Source organism: Salmo salar, chromosome ssa03 (assembly GCF_905237065.1).
Source record: "Salmo salar chromosome ssa03, Ssal_v3.1, whole genome shotgun sequence".
NCBI lineage: Eukaryota > Metazoa > Chordata > Actinopteri > Salmoniformes > Salmonidae > Salmo > Salmo salar.
Window position 1 is genome coordinate 73,323,178 of NC_059444.1, and position 23,909 is coordinate 73,347,086.

At 46.2% G+C, this 23,909-nt stretch overlaps 1 protein-coding gene across 1 annotated transcript; it reads right to left on the reverse strand.

Annotated features, from left to right (window-relative positions):
* Window positions 1-466: 466 nt before the first annotated feature.
* Window positions 467-23,157, reverse strand: LOC106601594 (neurexophilin-1). The gene is made up of 2 exons (XM_014193917.2): window positions 22,599-23,157; window positions 467-2,204 (listed from the first exon to the last, which is right to left on the reverse strand). Exons 1-2 carry the CDS (start codon window positions 22,650-22,652, stop codon window positions 1,437-1,439), a joined length of 822 nt encoding a protein of 273 aa, XP_014049392.1. The 5' UTR covers window positions 22,653-23,157; the 3' UTR covers window positions 467-1,436.
* Window positions 23,158-23,909: the final 752 nt, after the last annotated feature.

A 23,909-nucleotide genomic window follows, 5' to 3' on the forward strand; every position in this document is an offset into this window, starting at 1 on the left:
TCCCACACACAGCTGAAGTTATCAAAGCTTGAAATCAGGAATCCTGACTGCAACAAAATGTAATCTTTTTCATACAGAGGGGACAATAGAAGGAGCTGAATACTCTACATCTCCTTCTCTTTCCTCCACTTTAATTAAAAGAGCTCTCTGAATCTCTCATTTCTCCCCCTCTCCCTCTCCCACATTCGTGCTCACTCTCTCTCTCTCCCCCTCCCTCTCTATCATGTGTGGAGAGGCAAGTGCCTATCTCTATGCAGAATCAAGTTATTTCTCTCACGTTGAACTTAAGCCCTGTCCCATATTTTTGTCTGGCGATTGCTTTTGCTTTCTTTCTTTGCTCTCTCTCTTTGCTCTCTCCTTTCTTTCTTTCTTTCTTTCTTTCTTTCTTTCTTTCTTTCTTTCTTTCTTTCTTTCTTTCTTTCTTTCTTTCTTTCTTTCTTTCTTTCTTTCTTTCTTTCTTTCTTTCTTTCTTTCTTTCTTTCTTTCTTTCTTTCTTTCTTTCTTTCTTTCTTTCACACTCTCTCTCTCAATCTCTCTTGTCTATAATATAGAGGTTACATAATTCAGGGAGAGAGAGATGATTGATAGAATGTCATACCTTTAGAATAAACATTGGGTGGGACAGCCTATCAGGATGACATAGGGGTGGGGTGGGACAGCCTATCAGGATGACTTAGGGGTGGGGTGGGATAGCCTATCAGGATGACATAGGGGTGGGCTGGGATAGCCTATCGGGATGACATAGGGGTGGGCTGGGATAGCCTATCGGGATGACATAGGGGTGGGCTGGGATAGCCTATCGGGATGACATAGGGGTGGGCTGGGATAGCCTATCGGGATGACATAGGGGTGGGGAGAGAGAGGATTGGGGTGGGATAGGCTATCGGGATGACATAGGGGTGGGGAGAGAGAGGATTGGGCTGGGATAGCCTATCGGGATGACATAGGGGTTGGGAGAGAGAGGGTTGGGGTGGGATATGGGAGCATTGGGAAAGATTGGAGGAAGGGTCCATACAGAAACAAATGGAAGATGTCCTTTTGAAAGGAGAATGCTACCTCACCTGAATGACAGTGTGCAGTAGTTCACGAAAACATTCGTAGGTGTTTTCTGTATTTAGCAAAGTAGGTAGCGAGATTAGAGGTTTGAGTTGAGGTAAACGTGTGTGATGATGTTGTGTGTGCTAGTTACTACTGTTCCTGTCGATGAATGCTTCATGACAGCACTCTAAATATCAATGCCTCACTGTGTGCATACTGTATTTTTTGCATATATATGTTTTTACAGGGTACAGTAGTCTGGCTACAGCGAGGGGTTGTCTGGTGAGGTGTTGCAGCAAATTACATAAAAAGTTTAATCCAGCTCAATCTGGTGGCCCCTCACCCTACAGAATCACTCCTCCCCTCGTCCCTCCTCTCGCCCTCCTGTGTGTCCCCCTCTAGCCCGAGGGCAGGTAGGGCATCTCATTGTGGTAGTTGTAGTCCGGGCAGACCTTCTGGACCAGGCGGTAGTCTGTACTGTAGAAGGAGATGTAGATACAGATGACCTTGAAGGGCTTGGAACAGATCCAGGAGACATGGCTCTGTGTCTGCTCCTGGAAGCAGGTCTTGGACGGGTCGTAGTTGCACAGCGACGTGCGCTTGCTGCGGTCCACCTTCTCATAGTCCACACGGCAGTTGAAGATCTTAGAGTCCTTGGGGTAGACCACGCTCTGGCGCTCCAGGTCAAACTCCACCGCCTTGACCGGCGGCACCAGGCTGACTGAGATGTTGCCCTGGCCCGTGGAGTTGTGGCGGAAGTAGACGCTGAACGTTCCGTTGCCATGGTCTACGATCTTGCCGGTAATCAGCAGGTTTAGGCGCACCGTCTTGATATTAGAGTAAAAGTCTCCCCAGCCAAACATCTTCTTGAACTTGCCCGTCTTGACGATGGGCCGGCGTTTGACGCGGGAGGAAGAGGAGGTGTCTGGCTTCATCAGGTCACTACCCAGCATCTCCCAGAACTCCTGCTTGGAGAAGGGAATGGGTGAGCGGTAGGGCAGCTCCAGGGAGGTGGCATTGGCTGCCCGACTTTTACTCTGGAGCATCCAGCGACTGAGGGGGGAAAGGGGAGTCTGACTCCCCAGGAGACCCACTGTCTTAGAGGACGATCCGTCTGCTGAGGAGCTCTTGGGGCTTGGAGAGTCATCTTCTTGACCCAGGGCCAGCTGGAGATAGAGGGATATGGAGAGAGAGAATGAGAAAAAGAGAGAGTGAGAGAGGGGGAGAGTGTGTGTGTGTTTGAGAGAGTGAGAGAGAGGGAAAGGGGGAGAGGGTGTGTGAGAGAAAAAGGGTGAAAGGGCAAGTGAGAGAGAGAAAAGAGAGATGGAAAGAGGAGAAAAAAGGGGAAAGTGGAGTTATTATCAAGGGAGTAAGAAACAAGGACAGAAAAGGAATGAAAGATGTAATCGATACTTAATTTAGCTCCTGGTGCTATAGGTATCAACTGTAACATTCTATCAATGTTGTATTTTCTAAATGAATGTTTGAGTATGCAGGTATATATGTTGCTTCTGTTACATTCTGGTGTCTATTCAGGTTGAGAACAGATATACCTTAATGTCTGGTTTTCAGAGAAGCTATATTGCTCCCCAGGCAGCAGATGAAATAGAAATCGACTCCTATACCTTCAGCTACTTGAGAGGCCTGGGGGGATGAAGGTAGAGATTTAAGCCCCATAGTGCAGGCCTGAGTGGAGAAACAATTATTGCTTCGGTGCCTTCGGTGTGGGGTTGGAGGAGGGGCAGGCGAATAAACCTTGATGTGCAATTAAGGTTTTTTACGTTTTAATTAAAAAATCTGTATTGGCACACACACAAAGCTGTCAGATGTTAACAGTGAGTGAGGAGAAAGGAGAGCGAGAGATAAGATAGTCGTGCTGGGCTCAGCCGTGGCTTTGTGGAGTGTGTGAGTGTGTGTGAGAGCAGGCTGTAATGGGTAATTATTAGATGGTAATGATCTATTAACAGGTAGGCACTGTCGGCTGTGGGAGCCCAGAGTGCTCTTCTGTCCTTTTGATCTAACCGTGGAGAGGATAGGAGTCTGTCTGTGTCGCCGTTCCTCTGTTTGTGTTAGTGTCATTATGCAATGGATGGTTGCCGGAATGTGTGTGGACAGTACCCTATTAGCGAGGCATAAGTGTGTTTGTGTGCATTCTCTCTCTCGCCAGCCAGCCAGCCAGCCAGCCAGCCAGCCAGCCAGCCAGCCAGCCAGCCAGCGCAGGGTTTTTCCCCAGTGATCCCACTGTTATACAGTGATTCATAATGCATGCTGCTCTGTCTGTGCTCTGATCCATCCACTGTTTTGAGTGTCAGGGCTTCCTTATACGGGCTTAGTCAGGATTATGAAGTTTTACTCATTCTTACTCCATTTTATACAGATTTCTACAGGCTCACCCAGATTTGTTCTCTTGCATTTTAGACAGTCTTGTAATATTGATTTTCTGTCGCTCTAAAACATGTATTTCCTTTCATAACAACTTGCATTGCAGCAGTCTGTAGAGGATTCCCTACTGATGTTGTTGTGTTATGGTCTAGCTATGGACTCAGACTCTGGAGGAGATGAGAAGTCCCCAGACCTCAGCCTTTCTGTCTGGTCCCTCTAGGGCTGTTTGAGTTACCTGGGCTGGGCCACAGTCAACACTACACACCCCTGGTCTGGGTACCTGGGCTGGGCCACAGTCAACACTACACACCCCTGGTCTGTTTACCTGGGCTGGGCCACAGTCAACACTACACACCCCTGGTCTGGTTACCTGGGCTGGGCCACAGTCAACACTACACACCCCTGGTCTGGTTACCTGGGCTGGGCCACAGTCAACACTACACACCCCTGGTCTGTTTACCTGGGCCACAGTCAACACTACACACCCCTGGTCTGTTTACCTGGGCTGGGCCACAGTCAACACTACACACCCCTGGTCTGTTTACCTGGGCTGGGCCACAGTCAACAATACACACCCCTGGTCTGTTTACCTGGGCTGGGCCACAGTCAACAATACACACCCCTGGTCTGTTTACCTGGGCTGGGCCACAGTCAACACTACATACCCCTGGTCTGGTTACCTGGGCTGGGCCACAGTCAACACTACACACCCCTGGTCTGGGTACCTGGGCTGGGCCACAGTCAACACTACACACCCCTGGTCTGGTTACCTGGGCTGGGCCACAGTCAACACTACACACCCCTGGTCTGTTTACCTGGGCTGGGCCACAGTCAACACTACACACCCCTGGTCTGTTTACCTGGGCTGGGCCACAGTCAACACTACACACCCCTGGTCTGGTTACCTGGGCTGGGCCACAGTCAACACTACACACCCCTGGTCTGGTTACCTGGGCTGGGCCACAGTCAACACTACACACCCCTGGTCTGGTTACCTGGGCTGGGCCACAGTCAACACTACACACCCCTGGTCTGGTTACCAGGGCTGGGCCACAGTCAACACTACACACCCCTGGTCTGGTTACCAGGGCTGGGCCACAGTCAACACTACACACCCCTGGTCTGGTTACCTGGGCTGGGCTACAGTCAACACTACACACCCCTGGTCTGGTTACCTGGGCTGGGCCACAGTCAACACTACACACCCCTGGTCTGTTTACCTGGGCTGGGCTACAGTCAACACTACACACCCCTGGTCTGGTTACCTGGGCTGGGCCACAGTCAACACTACACACTCCTGGTCTGTTTACCTGGGCTGGGCCACAGTCAACACTACACACCCCTGGTCTGGTTACCTGGGCTGGGCCACAGTCAACACTACACACCCCTGGTCTGTTTACCTGGGCTGGGCCACAGTCAACACTACACACCCCTGGTCTGTTTACCTGGGCTGGGCCACAGTCAACACTACACACCCCTGGTCTGTTTACCTGGGCTGGGCTACAGTCAACACTACACACCCCTGGTCTGTTTACCTGGGCTGGGCCATAGTCAACACTACACACCCCTGGTCTGTTTACCTGGGCTGGGCCACAGTCAACACTGTCTCCCATGTTTCCCACAGAGAGCTGACCCTCATTCAGACACAAACACATCAGCCTGACAAGGAACCCTGTTGGCTAAAATGTGATATTATTTGACATTTCTGATAGCGTCCCTGAGAATTCCTCCTTGGCTTCATTAATAATGAATAAAAAACATGGAGCAGAAGACATATTGATTTTAATCTATTCAGAAGCCTTCTCTTGCCTGCGAGTGTGTGCCAGGCGCTGTGACTGTGATTGCAAATACACTATTCCCCCTTGTCCCTGAATGATGTGCCACTTTGGGTTTGACCCCTCTCCCTTCATGGGACAGTGTCTGGTGGGCAAAGAGCAGCACGCTGCCTGTCTGCCAGTCTCCCTAGGTGGCACTGCAGAGTCTCAGTGGTGGCCATCACAGTGCCCTCCAGGGTTGTGTGGAATGTGCCACTGCATGAATCTTTATGACACTCTGTCTCTTGTGTTTACATTGAGCTCATTTCCCAGACACTCAGTGATTCAGTGACTCAGACAGGCAGTGGCGGCAAGGAGAAGAGCTGAACAACAAAGACATTGCCCACTCTATAATACAATCTCACTGAGCCATAACTTGCATGAGATGTGTTCGTTTAAGGAGCTGAATATGTAAACAGAGCATTCGGGGTGAGAAAGGACGTGTGTGTTAGAGGTTAGGGAAGAGAGAGTGCTGCTGTAGAACAAACGATTGAAGTGCACAGCGTCAGTGTGGGAGACATGTCAGAACGGGCTTCATGGATGATTACTGGGGTAATAAAACAATGAGGATGAGATCCCCCTCGCTTTAGAGCAGATGGTTAACGGCTTGAAGGAACGCTTCTGTAGAGTGAGTCACCGTGCTGAAGGTTATGCACTGGCCTGCTTATGTTGACGGATGTCTGAAGTGAAAGATGGAAACACATGCTATGAGGCTGAATAGTGCTGTATAAGACTGACATAGCACGGCACAGCAGTTTGAAGAAGATGAATAGACCTGTTTATCAGCAGCTGTATTAGGCTGAGGTGTAATCCGAGGAACAATGTTGGTGTTAGGTTTCAAAGTACTTATGAAGCTTCATAAAGAGTGCTTATCAGCCGATCTGAGCTACACAAAGCTGAAATGAGGGCGAAGGTTCAATCAGGTCAGAGTCTAGGGTTGTTGGCGGGGGGTGATTTTGTCGTCTGTCTGTCATGTGTGAGTCTGTGAAATGGTTGGAGGGAATGTGGGGGGTCTGCAGGCTCCATCACTGTGGTAATTGTGACGCATTAAGCGTTAGTGAGTACAGGCCTGGGGCCTCTCTCGCGGCAGGGGGTAGAGGAACGGGAGAGGATGAGAGGGAGGAAATGATCAACAAGAGCCCACCAGCTCCACAGGAAATATTCAGACTATTAAAGTGACAGTTACACCATTTTACCCTCCCGTTCCCCTGGCGTCACAGCACACCGTTGCTAAAAGCCAGAACAGAGATTATGGAGAAAGTTAGCTCAAATCTCTGAACTAACTGTTCTGTTCTGTCCCAGTGCTCAGGTGGTGATGAGAGACCATGGTGTCAACTAGAGAAATACTGCTACTGAAAATAGAGAGTTTTACCTATTCAGATGTGTCTTCTCATCAATATCCACGTGTATAGAGACGGTGTATATGGTATTTGATCATATAGAGGCACACAGCAGGTGTTTTTACAGCACATCCTTCTCCTGGGCAGCAGATGGCTTCAATAAGCTCTCAATTTTCCTCTGGCTGTTGAGTTGAAATCTTCATCTCTAATATGACATACATTTTTAATTAAAGGCTCAAGCGCCTGCTCATATTTCCAGAGTGTTCACCGACGCTTTGTGGGTTTTTTCCCTCCCACCAAACTCCAGACCTAATGTGTTCACTGTAGGAATATTCTCCTTCTGTTACATGATTAAAATCGGAGAGCGGCTGTGCCCTTATAACTAATTATTCCACTGGCTAGCGTGGACGGGAGGGCCGGGGGAGGGAAAGGTAATTTCACAAGAAACAAGGCGTTTGACTCTTAATTAATAATTTACGTCAGCTTCAAGGGGATCACCGGAGCTTAGCTCTGCGCTGGGTGGATGAACTCACTAAATTCAGCTCTGCGCTGGGTGGATGAACTCACTAAATTCAGCTCTGCGCTGGGTGGATGAACTCACTAAATTCAGCTCTGCGCTGGGTGGATGAACTCACTAAATTCAGCTCTGCGCTGGGTGGATGAACTCACTAAATTCAGCTCTGCGCTGGGTGGATGAACTCACTAAATTCAGCTCTGCGCTGGGTGGATGAACTCACTACATTCAGCTCTGCGCTGGGTGGATGAACTCACTACATTCAGCTCTGCGCTGGGTGGATGAACTCACTAAATTCAGCTCTGCGCTGGGTGGATGAACTCACTAAATTCAGCTCTGCGCTGGGTGGATGAATTCACTAAATTCAGCTCTGCGCTGGGTGGATGAACTCACTAAATTCAGCTCTGCGCTGGGTGGATGAACTCACTACATTCAGCTCTGCGCTGGGTGGATGAACTCACTAAATTCAGCTCTGCGCTGGGTGGATGAACTCACTAAATTCAGCTCTGCGCTGGGTGGATGAACTCACTAAATTCAACTCTGCGCTGGGTGGATGAACTCACTAAATTCAGCTCTGCGCTGGGTGGATGAACTCACTACATTCAGCTCTGCGCTGGGTGGATGAACTCACTACATTCAGCTCTGCGCTGGGTGGATGAACTCACTAAATTCAGCTCTGCGCTGGGTGGATGAACTCACTAAATTCAGCTCTGCGCTGGGTGGATGAATTCACTAAATTCAGCTCTGCGCTGGGTGGATGAACTCACTAAATTCAGCTCTGCGCTGGGTGGATGAACTCACTACATTCAGCTCTGCGCTGGGTGGATGAACTCACTAAATTCAGCTCTGCGCTGGGTGGATGAACTCACTAAATTCAGCTCTGCGCTGGGTGGATGAACTCACTAAATTCAACTCTGCGCTGGGTGGATGAACTCACTACATTCAGCTCTGCGCTAGGTGGATGAACTCACTACATTCAGCTCTGCGCTGGGTGGATGAACTCACTACATTCAGCTCTATGCTGGGTGGATGAACTCACTACATTCAGCCTCTTTCTCTATGTTTTGAGCTCCTTACTCATTTTGGACAAGTTCAGTTCTACCATCCCACTGGACCTGCAGCTTCATTTAGTATGCTGAGGAAGAGACCTTGCTCTGAATTGGCTATCAAATTTGTACATTATAAGATATCGACAAGGCGGCTGAGTGGAGTGCGGTGCTGGAGCAGGATAGCAGGAGGAGAGCGAGAGCAGGGGTTGATGGGATAGAACTGATTAAAGCAGAGTTCTGCTACTGTATATGCCCACCTGTCTGAGAGGACCTGAGAGGGGACTGGACTCCCTCCCTCCCTCCCTCTCTCTCTCTCTCTCTCTCCCTCCCTCCCCCTCCCTCCCTCCTCCCTCCCTCCCTCCCTCCCTCCCTCCCTCCCTCCCTCCCTCCCTCTAACTCTCTCTAACACTCTTTCTGTGGTGATGCACTGTGGAATACTGGGCTTAACTTTCATTTGAGGTCATATCAGTGGATATAGTTAATACTATCTGGTTTTTGTGTCTGGTTATAGTACCAACACAAACATCAACAGTGTGGACATCTCCATCGACATTGTCATGGCTCCAACCTACATCATACATCTCCTTTAAGCTACAGTACAAACTCAGAAAACCCTTCCAGAGCAGAGCACTACCCTTGGAGACATATAGTACTCCAGTCCTTCAGATCACTTCAACATCTCGGGACTACACCCTGGAGGCCCCTAAGTCAGCTGGTTGTTGGAGTGGGTAGATACTTGTGTGTCTTTTCTCCCTCTCTACTGTAACCAAACAGCCCGTCACAGACTGGTGAGGTCAGCAGAAGCCCCATCACCCCCTGATGATGTCACCAGGAGCCCCCGTCACAGCCTGGTGAGGTCAGCATGGGACCCATAGCCCACTGCATCATCAGGAGGATATCACTAGTGGTCTCTTTGTAGTAGCAGATGGTGACAGATGTCCCCTCTTCAAATAAACCTGCTTCTATTTCCGGTAAAAAGGAGTTCTGCCACCGTCCGCTCTTTAAAGCTGTTTACATAAATATTTATTTACATAAATAAAAGTATATTCAGCACAAATAGGAAGCTCTCGAGTGGCTAGCATTCTCAGAGGAATGAAATTGTGTGACGCTTCCTTCCTAATAATCAAAGGTGAAATTACTTATAATTCTATGGATTTAGAGCCAATTTATAACTTAAAGCCAATTTATGCTTGATCTGAAAATGTGGTCGGAGGCTTCGTATGGAGGGTGTGACGCAATTGCAGAGTATCCAGAGGCATGCAGAGACCAAATCAAGCTCTGTACCGCATTGCCGCGTGCTCTCAATTTTTTTAACAATGCAGAGGGCTCTGTATAGCTCCGCATTGACATGATTGGTTGACAGCAGAGCTGTTGTGAAGGAAGTTGTCAAGGAAGTGAGTTTGTGTTTATACAGGACCTCCCGCCCCAACCTTCTGTCAACCAATAATGTCAATGTGGAGCTATACAAAGCCATCCGTATTGTTAAAAAATTTGAGAGCACGAATGTTTGATCTGACTTCTGCGGAGGCCCCATCGCAGTAAATGCTGTACGGTCACAGCAGACGTCGGATTGACCATGCAGAGCCTTTTACAACCATTGTATATTATTGTTGTGTGGTTCAAACAATTCCTGACAGACACATACTGTAACATATTCTCTAGCACAATTCATCCAAGGCCCTTTATTTCTATGTGCCCCCAGTGTTTCAGAGGAGAATGACACAACTGGTTGGGCAGGAGAAAGGCGTATCTCTAGGGTCATCCGTGCCACACAATGGTGCCGGTGGGGATGGCTGCTGTTTTACAGGCTCCTAACCAATTGTGCTATTTTGTGCGTTTTTTCACGTTGCTTGTAACTTATTTTTGTACATAATGTTTCTGCTACCGTCTCTTATGACCGAAAGGAGCTTCTGGATATCAGAACAGCGATTACTCACCTCGAACTGGACAAAGATTTTTTTTCTTTAATGAGTCTGACATGAAGGATATACTGCTGCTCCCAGACCAGGCCCAAATCCCCGTCATTCGCATGAAGAGGAGACGGAGATACAGGGGCCGCAGATCCGGGTGCCTTGTGAGAATTCGTTGGCGAGTGGGTAACCCGGCTCTACCATCCGTCCTATTGGCCAACGTGCAATCACTGGAGAATAAACTGAATGAGCTCTGTTTGAGACTATCCTACCAATGGGACATTAAAAACTGTAATATATTTTGTTTCACCGAATTGGCTGAATGACGACATGGATAATATAGAGTTGGATGGGTGTTCGTGCATCGGCAAGACAGTTACCTCCGGTAAGACGAGGGGTGAGGGTCTGTGTCAATTTGTCAATAACAGCTCGTGCGCGGTCTACTATTGAGGAAGTCTCTAGGTTTTGCTCACCTGAGGTAGAGTACATCATGATATGCTGTAGACCACACTATCTACCAAGAGTTTTCATCTATATTTTCGTAGCTGTCTATTTACCACCACAAACCGATGCTGGCACTAAGACCGCACTCAACGAGCTGTATAAGGCCATAAGCAAACAAGAAAATGCTCATCCAGAAGCAGTGCCCCTAGTGACCTGGGGACTTTAATGCAGGCAAACTTAAATCCGTTTTACCTCATTTCTACCAGCATGTCACATGTGCAACCAGTGGAAAAACAACTCTAGACCACCTTTACTCCATGCACAGAGACCCTTTCAAAGCTCCCCCTCGTCATCCATTTGGCAAATCTGACCATAATTCTATCCTACTGATTCCTGCTTACTCACAAAAACTGAAGCAGGAAGTACCAATGACTCGCTCAATATGGAAGTGGTCAGATAATGCGGATGCTAAGCTACAGGACTGTTTTGCTAGCACAGACTGGAATATGTTGGCTCCCGAGTGGCGCAGCAGTCTAAGGCACTGCATCTCAGTGCTAGAGGCATCACTACAGATCCTGGTTCGATTCTGGACTGTATCACGACCGGCCATGATTGGGAGTCCCATGGGGCGGCGCACAATTGGGCCAGCTTTGTTTGGGTAGGCCGTCATTGTAAATACACATTTGTTTTTAACTGACTTGCTTTGTTTAAAAAAATATATATATTCTGGGATTCATCCGATGGCATTGAGGAGTATACCACCTCACTCACCGGCTTCATCAATAAGTGCATTGATCATGTCGTCCCCACAATGACCGTACGTACATATCCCAACCTGAAGCCATGGATTACAGGCAACATTCGCACCGAGCTAAAGGCTAGAGCTGCTGCTTTCAAGGAGCAGGACACTTATAAGAAATCCCGCTACGCCCTCTGACGAACCATCAAACAGGCAAATGGTCAATACAGGACTAAGATTGAATCCTACTACACCGGCTCTGTGAACGTTGGATGTGGCAGGGCTTGCAAACTATTATGGACTACAATGGGAAACCCAGCTGCGAGCTGCCCAGTGACGCGAGCCTACCAGACAGGCTATATGCAATTTATGCTCGCTTTAAGGAAAATAACACTGAAGCATACATGAGGGCACCAGCTGTTTCAGACAACTGTGTGATTACGCTCTCCGTAGCCGATGTGAGTAAGACCTTTAAACAAATCAACATTCACAAGGCCCAAGAACACTAAGGTAACCTGCCTAAATGACTCACGTCTGTAGCCATGAAGTGCTTGAAAGGCAGGTCATGACTCACATCAACACCATCATCCCAGATACCCTAGACCCACTCCAATTCGCATACCGCCCCAACAGATCCACAGATGACGCAATCTCAATTGCACTCCACACTGCCCTTTCCCAACTGGGCAAAAGGAACACCTATGTGAGAATGCTGTTAATTGACTACAGCTCAGCGTTCAACACCATAGCACCCACAAAGCTCATCACTAATGTAAGGACCCTGGGACTAAACACCTCCTTCCACAACTAGATCCTGGACTTCCTGACGGGCCACCCCCAGGTGGTAAGGATAGGCAACAACACGTGCTACGCTGATCCTCAACACGGGGGCCCCTTAAGGGTGCATTCTTAGTCCCCTCCTGTACTCCCTGTTCACCCACGACTGCGTGGCCAAGAACAACACCATCATTAAGTTATCTGACAACACAGCGGTGGTAGGCCTGATCACCGACAACGATGAGACAGCCTATAGGGAGGAGGGCAGAGACCTGGCAGTGTTGTGCCAGGACAATAACCTCTTCCTTAACATGAGCAAGACAAAGAAGCTGATCATGGACTACAGGAAAAGGAGGGCTGAACACTCCCCCATTTACATCAATGGGGCTGTAGTAGAGCGGGTCGAGAGCTTCAAGTTCATCACCAACAAATTATTATTTTCCAAACACAGTGAAGAGGGCATGACAACACCTATTCCCCCTCAGGAGACTGAAAAGATTTGGCATGGGTCCCAGATCCTCAAAAAGATCTACAGCTGCACAATCGAGAACCTCCTGACCGGCCTGGTATGGTAACTGCTCAGCATCCGACAGTAAGGCACTACAGCGGGTAGTGCATATGACTCAGTACATCACAGGGCCCAAGCTTCCTGCCATCCACGACCTATATACTAGGCAGTGTCAGAGGAAGGCCCAAAAAATTGTCTAAGACTCAAGCCACCCTAGTCATAGACTGTTCTCTCTGCTACTGCACGGCAAGCGGTACCGGAACGCCAAGTCTTGGTCCAAAAGGCTCCTTAACCACTTCTACCCCTAAAACATAAGACTGCTGAACAATGAATCAAATGGCTACCCGGACTATTTGAATTGACCTTCATCCTCCTCCCTTTATACTGCTGCTACTCGCTACCTATGCATAGTTACGTTAGCCCTACCTGCATGTACATATTACTTCAACTACCTCAACTAACCTGTACCCCCGCACATTTTTATTTTTTATTGTGGAGCAGGGAATCCCCTGCAGCAAGAGCGACATCATTGATATATACAGAGAAAAGCGTCGGCCCGAGAATTTAACCCTGTGGTACCCCCATAGAGACTGCCAGAGGTCCGGACAACAGGCCCTCCGATTTGACACACTGAACTCTATCTGAGATGTAGTTGCTGAACCAGGCGAGGCAGTCATTTGAGAAACCAAGGCTGTTGAGTCTGCCGATAAGAATACGGTGATTGACAGAGTCGAAGGCCTTGGCCAGTTCGATGAAGATGGCTGCACAGTACTGTCTTTTATCGATGGTGGTTATGATATCATTAAGGACCTTGAGAGTGGCTGAGGTGCACCCGTGACCAGCTCGGAAACCGGATTGCATAGCGGAGAAGGTATGGTGGGATTCGAAATGGTCAGTGATCTGTTTATTAACTTGGCTTTTGAAGACTTTAGAGAGGCAGGGCAGGATGGATATAGGTCTAACAGTTTGGGTCTAGAGTGTCACCCCCTTTGAAGAGGGGGATGACCGCGGCAACTTTCCAATCTTTAGGGATCTCGGGCGATACGAAAGAGAGGTTGAACAGACTGGTAATAGGGTTTGCAACAATGGCAGCGGATAATTTTAGAAAGAGAGGGTCCAGATTGTCTAGCCCAGCTGATTTTGTACGGGTCCAGGTTTTGCAGTTCTTTCAGAACATCTGCTATCTGGAATTGGGTTAAGGAGAAGCTGGGGAGGCTCATGCTCATAATGACTGGGGTTACAGTAGCTGCGGGGGGAGCTGTTGGCCGGGATTGGGGTAGCCAGGAGGAAAGCATGGCCAGCCGTAGAGAAATGCATATTGACATTTTCGATTATCATGGATTTATCGGTGGTGACCATGTTACCTAGCCTTAGTGCAGTGAGCAGCTGGGAGGAGGTACTCTTATTTTCCATGGACTTTACGGTGTCCCAAAACCTTTTGGAGTTAGAGCTACAGGATGCAAATTTCTGTTTGAAAAAGCTTGTCACGTCATGACCATAGAAAGCTTTTATTTTCTATGGTAGAGTAGGTCAGGGCGTGACGGGGTTTTGTCTAGTTTAAATTTTCTATGTTGTGTGGTTCTAGTTTCTGTTTTTCTATGCTGTTTTTTGGGGGGATGATCTCCAATTAGAGGCAGCTGGTCATCGTTGTCTCTAATTGGGGATCATATTTAAATAGTTGTTTTTCCCTCCTGGGTTTGTGGGAGATTATATTTTGAGTTAGTGTATGTTGCACCTCTTCGTCACGGTTTGTTGTTTTGTTTAGTAGTTCATTTGTATTTCTTGCATAGTTTCACAGTTGGTCTCCTTCGTACAACGAACGTGACAAAGCTAGCCTTTGCTTTCCTGACTGACTGCGTGTATTGGTTCCTGACTTCCCTGAACAGTTGCATATCGCGGGGACTATTCGATGCTATTGCAGTCCGCCACAGGATGTTTTTGTGCTGGTCAAGAGCAGTCAGGTCTGGAGTGAACCAAGGGCTATATCTGTTCTTAGTTCTACATTTTTTTAAATGGGCATGGTTATTTAAGATGGTGAGGAAATTACTTTTAAAGAAGGACCAGGAATCCTCGACTGACGGGATGAGGTCAATATCCTTCCAGGATACCCGGGCCAGGTCGATTAGAAAGGCCTGCTCGCAGAAGTGTTTTAGGGAGCGTTTGACAGTGACTTGGTACCGGTACCCCCTGTATATAGCCTTTGTTATTTTATTGTGTTCCTTTTTTTACTTTTGTTTATTAGGTAAATATTTTCTTAACTCTTATTTTCTTCAAACTGCATTGTTGGTTAAGGGCTTGTAAGTAAGAATTTCACAGTAAGGTCTACATCTGTAAAATTTGATTTGACAATTGCGCTTGTGCAGAAAAGTGTTTTCTGTCTGTGGACAGGCAGCTTTGTGTCTGTCTGGTGATGTGTCACAGAGCACAATCTCCCTTTACCCATCATGCCTCTCTCTACTGCTGTATGTCAGTCAGGCAGGCAGGCATCTGGGGATGCTGAGGGCCTGGGGGGCTGAGGGCGGCCTGAGGCCCAGTGCTGGGGTACTCGCTGGGTGGGCAGGAGAATGGCGCACCTCTAGGGTCATCCATGCCATGCCTGCGCATAACTCAAGCTGTTTTATAACCCGAGCAGGATGTGACAGCCTGTCCATAATAACACCACTAGCCCTTTTCTATGCCTCTTCTCTAAAGCTCCTCTCATTCACTTTAGTGTGTCTGTCTAGCTCTTGTCTGTTGGAGAAATTATTGAAGTACAATAAGAATCCATTGTCCACAGGGAGGTGTTTTAATGTCTGTAACCTCTTGTTAGACCGTGACCCTGCCTGCTCTTGTCTTGGACCTGGTCCGTCTTGTAAAATAGTTTTGATCTCAATGAAACCTGGATAGATAAAGGTTAAACAAAACAATCAATACAAAAAATGAGCGACAGAGATATGGCTATAGCTTATCTATGTTTGTGAGGCCATAGTATAACTGTACTGTTTGTGACTGATTGATGCTGTTTGCGGATGTGCTTGAACCTGGAGACAGCAAGACAGAGAGGCACTAGGACTATAACGCACAGCTTTGCATTGGCAGTCATCTAATGTGTTTGTGATGATACAGCATTGCTGTATTGTACCATATTTGTGTGGCCATGTACAGTCTGTGTCTCTCTGTCTCAGTTTGGAATGCTTTGGATGTATTGTTGTTGTACAGGGGGAGCATGGCTGGTGTTGTCCTGCTTAGTGAGGGATGAATCTGGGTGGACAAGGTCACTGACCGTGAAGGGAGGGCTGGGTATCTAAGAAAGATGACTCAAAGACTTTCTGACAAGACAAACGAGGGAAAAGAGCTGCATGTGGTTAAAATGACCTTCAGCCAGTCTCTTAACCTTAAATAACACAACACGCTGTGGAAAGACGCTCTGTTTAATATATATACAAACACCTAAAATTGCACTGGCAACTAGATGTCAGCTATGTAATGGTCCTATAGACTTCATAGTGGACAGGGGTAGAAAGGCTGGAGTAAAAACAGATCAGTGAGAACAGACCCTGATGCTCAACATATACATAAAGCTCATACAACACATAGCTGTATAAACATAGATCAGTCATGTAGCTGCAGATGCCCGGCCTATAACCAGAAAACATAGATCTGTGTAGATCAGAGTGCTGTCTGCAGCGTAACTTCATTGGGAGAAGCCCCAGGTAATACTTAAGACATCACACTGATGTTTCAGCACCATGGACAGGAACCACAACTTACACGGGAACATAGAAGACATTTTCAGCACCATGGAAAGGGAGCGCAACTAATGCTAAAACCCACGAAAGTTGAGAGCCTCTTCAGATCCTTGGACAGCACCTCAGATCTCTTACTGGGCGAATATTCCACACACCTCTGTTGGCCTATGGCTCCTCTCTGTTGTTCCCATTTCATTTCCCCTTAAACATAGAATTGTAAAACTATAGTTAATACATTGGAAATCATGCTCTCTGACAACTACTGTATGTATAGTGGGTGACAATCTGTGGAGGACATGTGCAACCTCTCAAGGTCTCTGAGAACCTGAGGCTTCTAGCCTATAGAAGTCCTTGTTCAATACATGCCTGCCTCTCCAAAACTGGGTAGAGTGTGAGCTCACTGAATGCGTGTGTGTGAGAGCAGAGCTCCTTCATCCCTGGTGATCCCTGCTGTTGAAGGTTACAATGCAAATTTCAGACCAGTGCTCCATGGCAAATAACCCCTCACGCGTCCCTGTGGTGTGTGTGTGTGTGTGGTGTGTGTGTGCGTGCGTGAGTGAGAAAGCGAGATTGTGAATGTGTAATATACAGTATTGTCTTAGTTTTACCAGTACAATTCACTTCTTATCACTTGCATACTACTGCACTGAAACCCTTATCCATGCCTTCATCACCTCTCGACTGGACTACTGCAACACTCTCCTCCCTGGTATCCTCACCAAACTCACCAACAGATTCCAGCTGGTCCAGAACTAAACTGCCAGAATCCTCACCCGCACCAGATCGACTGAACACATCCTTCTCATTCTGCCTCTCCACCATGGGTGCCCGGGCATTCAACTGCTCAGCACCCAGGCTCTGGAATGCACTATGCCCACACATACAGTGAGGGGGAAAAAGTATTTGATCCCCTGCTGATTTTGTACGTTTGCCCACTGACAAAGAAATGATCAGTCTATAATTTTAATGGTAGGTTTATTTGAACAGTGAGAGACAGAAAAACAAAAAAAATCCAGAAAAACGCATGTCAAAAATGCTATAAAATGATTTGCATTTTAATGAGGGAAATAAGTATTTGACCCCTCTGCAAACATGACTTAGTACTTGGTGGAAAAACCCTTGTTGGCAATCAGAGGTCAGACGTTTCTTGTAGTTGGCCACCAGGTTTGCACACATCTCAGGAGGGATTTTGTCCCACTCCTCTTTGCAGATCTTCTCCAAGTCATTAAGGTTTCGAGGCTGATGTTTGGCAACTCGAACATTCAGCTCCCTCCACAGATTTTCTATGGGATTAAGGTCTGGAGACTGGCTAGGCCACTCCAGGACCTTATTGTGCTTCTTCTTGAGCCACTCCTTTGTTGCCTTGGCCGTGTGTTTTGGGTCATTGTCATGCTGGAATACCCATCCATGACCCATTTTCAATGCCCTGGCTGAGGGAAGGAGGTTCTCACCCAAGATTTGACGGTACATGGCCCCGTCCATCGTCCCTTTGATGCAGTGAAGTTGTCCTGTCCCCTTAGCAGAAAAACACCCCCAAAGCATAATGTTTCCACCTCCATGTTTGACGGTGGGGATGGTGTTCTTGGGGTCATAGGCAGCATTCCTCGGCGAGTTGAGTTGATGCCAAAGAGCTCCATTTTGGTCTCATCTGACCACAACACTTTCACCCAGTTGTCCTCTGAATCATTCAGATGTTCATTGGCAAACTTCAGAGGGGCATGTATATGCGCTTTCTTGAGCAGGGGGACCTTTTGGGCGCTGCAGGATTTCAGTCCTTCACGGCGTAGTGTGTTACCAATTGTTTTCTTGGTGACTATGGTCCCAGCTACCTTGAGATCATTGACAAGATCCTCCCGTGTAGTTCTGGGCGATTCCTCACCGTTCTCATGATCATTGCAACTCCACGAGGTGAACTCTTGCATGGAGCCCCAGGCCGAGGGAGATTGACAGTTATTTTGTGTTTCTTCCATTTGCGAATAATCGCACCAACTGTTGTCACCTTCTCACCAAGCTGCTTGGCGATGGTCTTGTAGCCCATTCCAGCCTTGTGTAGGTCTACAATCTTGTCCCTGACATCCTTGGAGAGCTCTTTGGTCTTGGCCATGGTGGAGAGTTTGGAATCTGATTGATTGATTGCTTCCCTTTAAAAGTGTGCTCCTAATCTCAGCTCATTACCTATATAAAAGACACCTGGGAGCCAGAAATCTTTGATTGAGAGGGGGTCAAATACTTATTTCCCTCATTAAAATGCAAATCAATTTATAACATTTTTGACATGGGTTTTTCTGGATTTTGTTGTTGTTATTCTGTCTCTCACTGTTCAAATAAACCTACCATTAAAATTATAGACTGATCATTTCTTTGTCAGTGGGTAAACGTACAAAATCAGCAGGGGATCAAATACTTTTTTCCCTCACTGTACAACATGAAGCCACAGTCATCTCATTCAAAAACCTCCTCAAAACACACCTCTTCATAGGAAGCCTATAACCTGTAGCCTGTAGTCTATGATTGACTCTGTCCTACACCCCTTCTCAGTATCCATGTGTCCCCTCCAAACCCTTAACCTAAACCCGTCCCTTTGCCTATTCCCAACCCGACCCCCTAAACCCAAACCCTTACCCTAAACTGGGTTTATATCCTCTACCCAAGCCCTCCCTCCTCATTTTATTTGTCCTGTTTTGTCTGGTCCTTTGATTTTAAATTGCACATTGATTGTTACACTTGATTTGATGTAGACCTACTGTTAACGGAAGATGTCCTTGACTGTCCTGAAAGGCGTCTGCCAAAGAAAATGTATTATTATTATTACTACTGTTACTCCTCCATCTATTCTATGCTCTAGCCATTTCAATCCTTCTCCTTCCCTCCGTCTTTCTCTCCCCCAACTCTTTCATTTAATTTTGTCTCTCTCCACACTCTCTGTTCTCGTTGTATGCTGTTCTACACATTTCTCTCCTTGTCTTTTTCTATCCTATTCACACTAGGCTGTCCCTCACCCTGTATTTGACTGCTAACTCTCCCTTTCTGCACTCTCTTCCTTATTCAGCCCTTTTGTAAGCCCGGTCATTATGAGCATGGGCACATGGCACACAGTGGATATGCTAGGAGCCAGACTCCCCTTACCTGTCTCTCGCTCTGTCTTTCTCTTTCTCTCTCGATCTGTGTGTGTGTGTGCGTGTGAACCTGGAGAAAGCACAATAACCCCTGATATTGCCTGTCTTACTGTAAGGATCTAATGGTATGGCTATGAGACTAGTGTTGGGTTAATAGCCCTACTATAAACATTTAACAAACAAATTAGTTGTAATAAGCTCTTGACTGTATAACACTGAATGCTCGAGCCATTTAGTCCATTAAAAACAAATGAATCCAATCTCTGAGCTGCATGTCATAGAATGAAAAATTGCTAAACCCTCGCCAAAAACATACTATAATTTCTCAGCATAGCAGTCAATTTCAAAGCACTCCGACTAAGACTGTTTATATTATTCATATCAACCAATGCATGGCATAGTAATTAACATTTGAGACGCTAAATCCATCACATCATTGTTGCTTTCTTCGTGTTGATAGTGTATTAATAACCTTATTTCCATCCAGACAGAGTGGGTTTATACACCCTAGAGACAAAGGCTACACACTGATATTGAGTGGGGTGGTACAATAGTACAATCAGCTGAATTTGAATATAAATGCATGGTCTATCATTATTCATCTGAGCTCTATTGTGTAATAAGTTGGATAATGTATTAATTGCTCTATAATTTATCAATGTCATGCTGCTAATGAATTACCCAAGATTCCCTGCTGAGAGATGTGATGCGCCACAGTTTTTAGATAGGAAACATGGTAGAATATTGATAGAAACTGCACTCCAATTAATTACATCATTAGTGCAATCCTGCTGCGTTTGAGAGTATGTGGCAAGCATGTGTGAACATACACCTTGAAGCGTAAACATGCTCTCCGACTCTTAAAATCTCTCTCTTAGATGGGAGGAAATGGAAGGGGAACATTTATTCAATTTGTCAAGTAATAGGGCCAATGTCATCTATTAATAATATGTCTTTACAACCCAAATCCTTTGTAAGACGTGCAAATGTTCAATCAATGAAAAAAAATAATTTTGAGACGGTGGTACATTTGGCCTAATGATGACTTTTATTTTGAATTATCCATAATCTCATTTTAATTTCACGTAGGCTAAACAGTGTCCTATGTCTTTATTTAAAATAGGTTACCTACTTTAAGATGCACTCTCAAACTTTTGTATAATTTCAGCCAGCAGTTTTGAAAGTGGTGCTCGAGCAAAAAGTTGTCCCCGTTTTTTGTGTACTTCCTCATCAAATTGTGTACCAAGTCATCCATTTCGTGTAATATGTTACATCAAAGACAGTACAGTATGTAGGCAGAAACTGCTTCTCCAATAGAAATCCCTGATCACACTTATAGGCGATGTCATGGTGACGTTGGCGAGTGGGCTGAAACAAGTCACTGGGTCTAAGGGGAACTGCGATGTGCTGGCCGTCAAATCAAAGGCAGTGCTTCCATATAATGTTGGTTTTGAGGAAAATGAAAAGGTGTCAGTTTGTCACTTTCACGAGGTTGGAGTAATAATATGTTCAACTACTTAAGACGTTGGCTCGATTCCAGGTTGTGCCTTTAGATGTCAAGAAAATAAATGTCACTTCTCTCGCTGTCTTCTCAAACCCCAGCCTGCTCTGCTTGGTTTGTTTCGCAAGTGTTCCCAGGAAGTCTTGCGATGTTGCACCTCTGGGTTTAGAAACTCTGTGGTTACATCCTGCAATATTTTTTTAATAATTTTTTACAAATCGTATGATATGTTAAGAATCCAATTCTTACTATATTTTACGAATTTGTTGTGCTTACAATCCTGGATTAGGCAACTACCCAGTGGGCAAAAACTGGTTTAATCAACTTGTTTCCACGCCATTTCAATCAAATAAATCAATGTGATGACATTGAATTAATGTGGAAAACTGATTGGATTTGAAAAAAATAATCAACATAAGGGGATTTCGTCTTTTTCACCTAACTTTTAACCTAAATCCAATGACATGGTGACATGTTTTGTTGATTTCACCTTGACTTTACATTAGTTGCCAACTCAACGATAACTAGACGTTGAACTGACATCTGCGCTCAGTCGGTAATAACTCTTTGAATACTTTATTATAGCCTACAATTCACCTGTAGACTACAGTCCTTGTTCAGTCAGAAGCGCCCAAGGTTATTCAGTGTGTGTGCCTTTACAAAGCCACAAGGTCGGCCGCTCTGACATAAAGGTGTCACAACAGAACACAACACATCAAAGAAGCAACCTTGCGACAACACTTGAATTTAGCCTACGTCATTCAGTTTTTGTTCTTGATGCTACAATTTGCCTCTAAATTTGCCAAATTAGATTGTTGCTCTATATATAGATATACATGTAAAGCATGATGACGTAAATTTGTTTAGAATATTAAAGTCCAGGCTAAAATTGTGCACACAACATGGTCAATAAACATGCCCAATAAGGCACTTAGTTTCATCGTGATGTTATTCTTGTTTATCTCATTAAAAGCGTTTAATTTACCAGCACTCTAAATCCTGTGGTAATTGCAGATCATTAATCACAACATAATTTTGATTGAGTATACACCGGGTTGCACAATGTGGTACATGAAATGGCATAGGCTACAGTGCACTAACGTCGAATTGTGTTGCCTGCAATAATCAGCTAGTGGTCAATAAAAAATTATAGAAATTCCTTTTTTTTTTTTTTTACTTAACCTTGCACAATGAAACATTAAAATATTGACCAGACATTACCTGTATGGGGGACACGTTGCACTGTGTCTCATGTCTGGTAGCCTATTCGTCTCGCCTTTGTACCGTTATTAAGTTAACTTTTTTATTTTTTCAATAACATATAGTAATGATCGGTCAAAGAAAGTCCCCTTTCGTTGTCCATCAACAAATAACTTCATCAATGGATAGAATACGCTTCAACCGAGGAACTCCAATATGGAGATTCGAGGCACACTTAATGTACGGGACCGTTGTCCGTGGCGCAGCATGCTATCCATGGCAACCGCTCACAGCGTACCCACTCACGCGGGTCTCTGCCCTGGGAGAGGGAACATTGTCGGGTCCAGTAGCTCGTGCGACACCGTACGCACGGTTAATTCCCTTCACTTTTCGCGAAACAAATGAGTGGCACATGTCTGAAGGAAGAGGTAGACTAGTAACGACGGGGGTGAATGGACATGGAACTATGGACACAGACACACATATGACTGGTGTAACTTTTTTACACTGCTGGGCACCGCCGCCCCTTCTTGCTTACCAAGCACGCTGTTCCGTTAAGGAGAAGCAAGATAAAGCCGTGGTTGGAACGCATTTTTCTGCCGCGCGCAGTGCCTCAGATTCCCGCTTCAGCCCGAAGTCAGCTTTCCTTCACGAAGACGCTATTCCTTCCGTACTGTATTCCCCAAAGCTAAGATACGGTCCCATGTCCAACGCAGGCTCAGTTGCTACACCTGGGCACCTTCAACACGCCCTGTCCTTTTACTTTTCCCGGGTTTGAGTCCAATCACTACAACATTGGAAATCCATGAGAATGTACCGCATTACCATCCACGAAAAATTGTGTATGCAATTCCTGCTCAACCTGCAACAGTGGGGTGAGAATGAGTGAGAATGAAGTAGATCATATCTTTTCGGCTGTATCAGCGTATATCCACGGCGGTGAAGCCTAGTTGATGAATGGAATCCTTGGCGTTGCTCATATCAGCGTGTGTGGACTGACAAGGAATCGTATACTGGCATTGACGTTTCAACAGTCTCTCTCCCCCTGCCCCTCATGCGTGTGCCCCCAACTATCTCTCTTTCATCCCCTCACACTATTTCTCATCAGCAGTCAAGCAGAATATAGTCTAACCCACAGTGGTTCTACTAAACTAATTGACTGGTTTGCACGTTTGCACACATTATGTCAGTGGAACCAAGCATGTCATTATGTATGATAATGATGGCTGCTGTTTGGAAATCCATTTAGGGAATTAAGCTATTGATGCAAGTGATTGGAATAAACTTTTATATGATCTTCTGTAGACTAACAGACTGTCCCTGACCATTGTGGTTCACCTGCTGTGTGCAACAGGTGGTGACCATGACCATGTCACAGTCACATTTCAGTGTTAACCAATGCCAACACACATGGGGCATACATAACGTTTTCCTCATTGACATCTGAAGGACAGGAACTGACCTTTTTGGTTAGGGCCGGTTCTGACTTTGTTATGCCAGTCCCAAAGCTGAATTGATCCCTTTTCATTCGGATGGACACAGGAACACTGTGAGCAGCTTGTTTGGCCCTGATGTAGTTTCCTGCAGGGTGTCTAGTCAATCTACAGCCTTGTTGAAGCTTATTGATGTACACAGTGAGCCTGGAGAGCACACGTGCGTCACCCGGTGCTGTGTGATTAATAAAAACACTTCCTATAACACAGTTCATTAGGAGCAGGTTAATGGGCCGGACTACTGGATATCTGGCCACTTCAGCATATTACTGCTGCTGCTCACTGCTCGACTCTACTTCCACTTCATTAGATAGAAACATAAAGTTATGTCTGTCTGGTTCAGTCGGTCCGGTTCA

Bases quoted from the DNA above. Each gene is read 5' to 3' on its own strand.
- LOC106601594 (XM_014193917.2), bottom strand. From the start codon at position 22,652: ATGCGTTCCAACCACGGCTTTATCTTGCTTCTCCTTAACGGAACAGCG. The intron at 2,205-22,598 runs GTAAGCAAGAAG...CTCTATCTCCAG, and splicing joins TTAACGGAACAGCGTGCTTG to CTGGCCCTGGGTCAAGAAGA.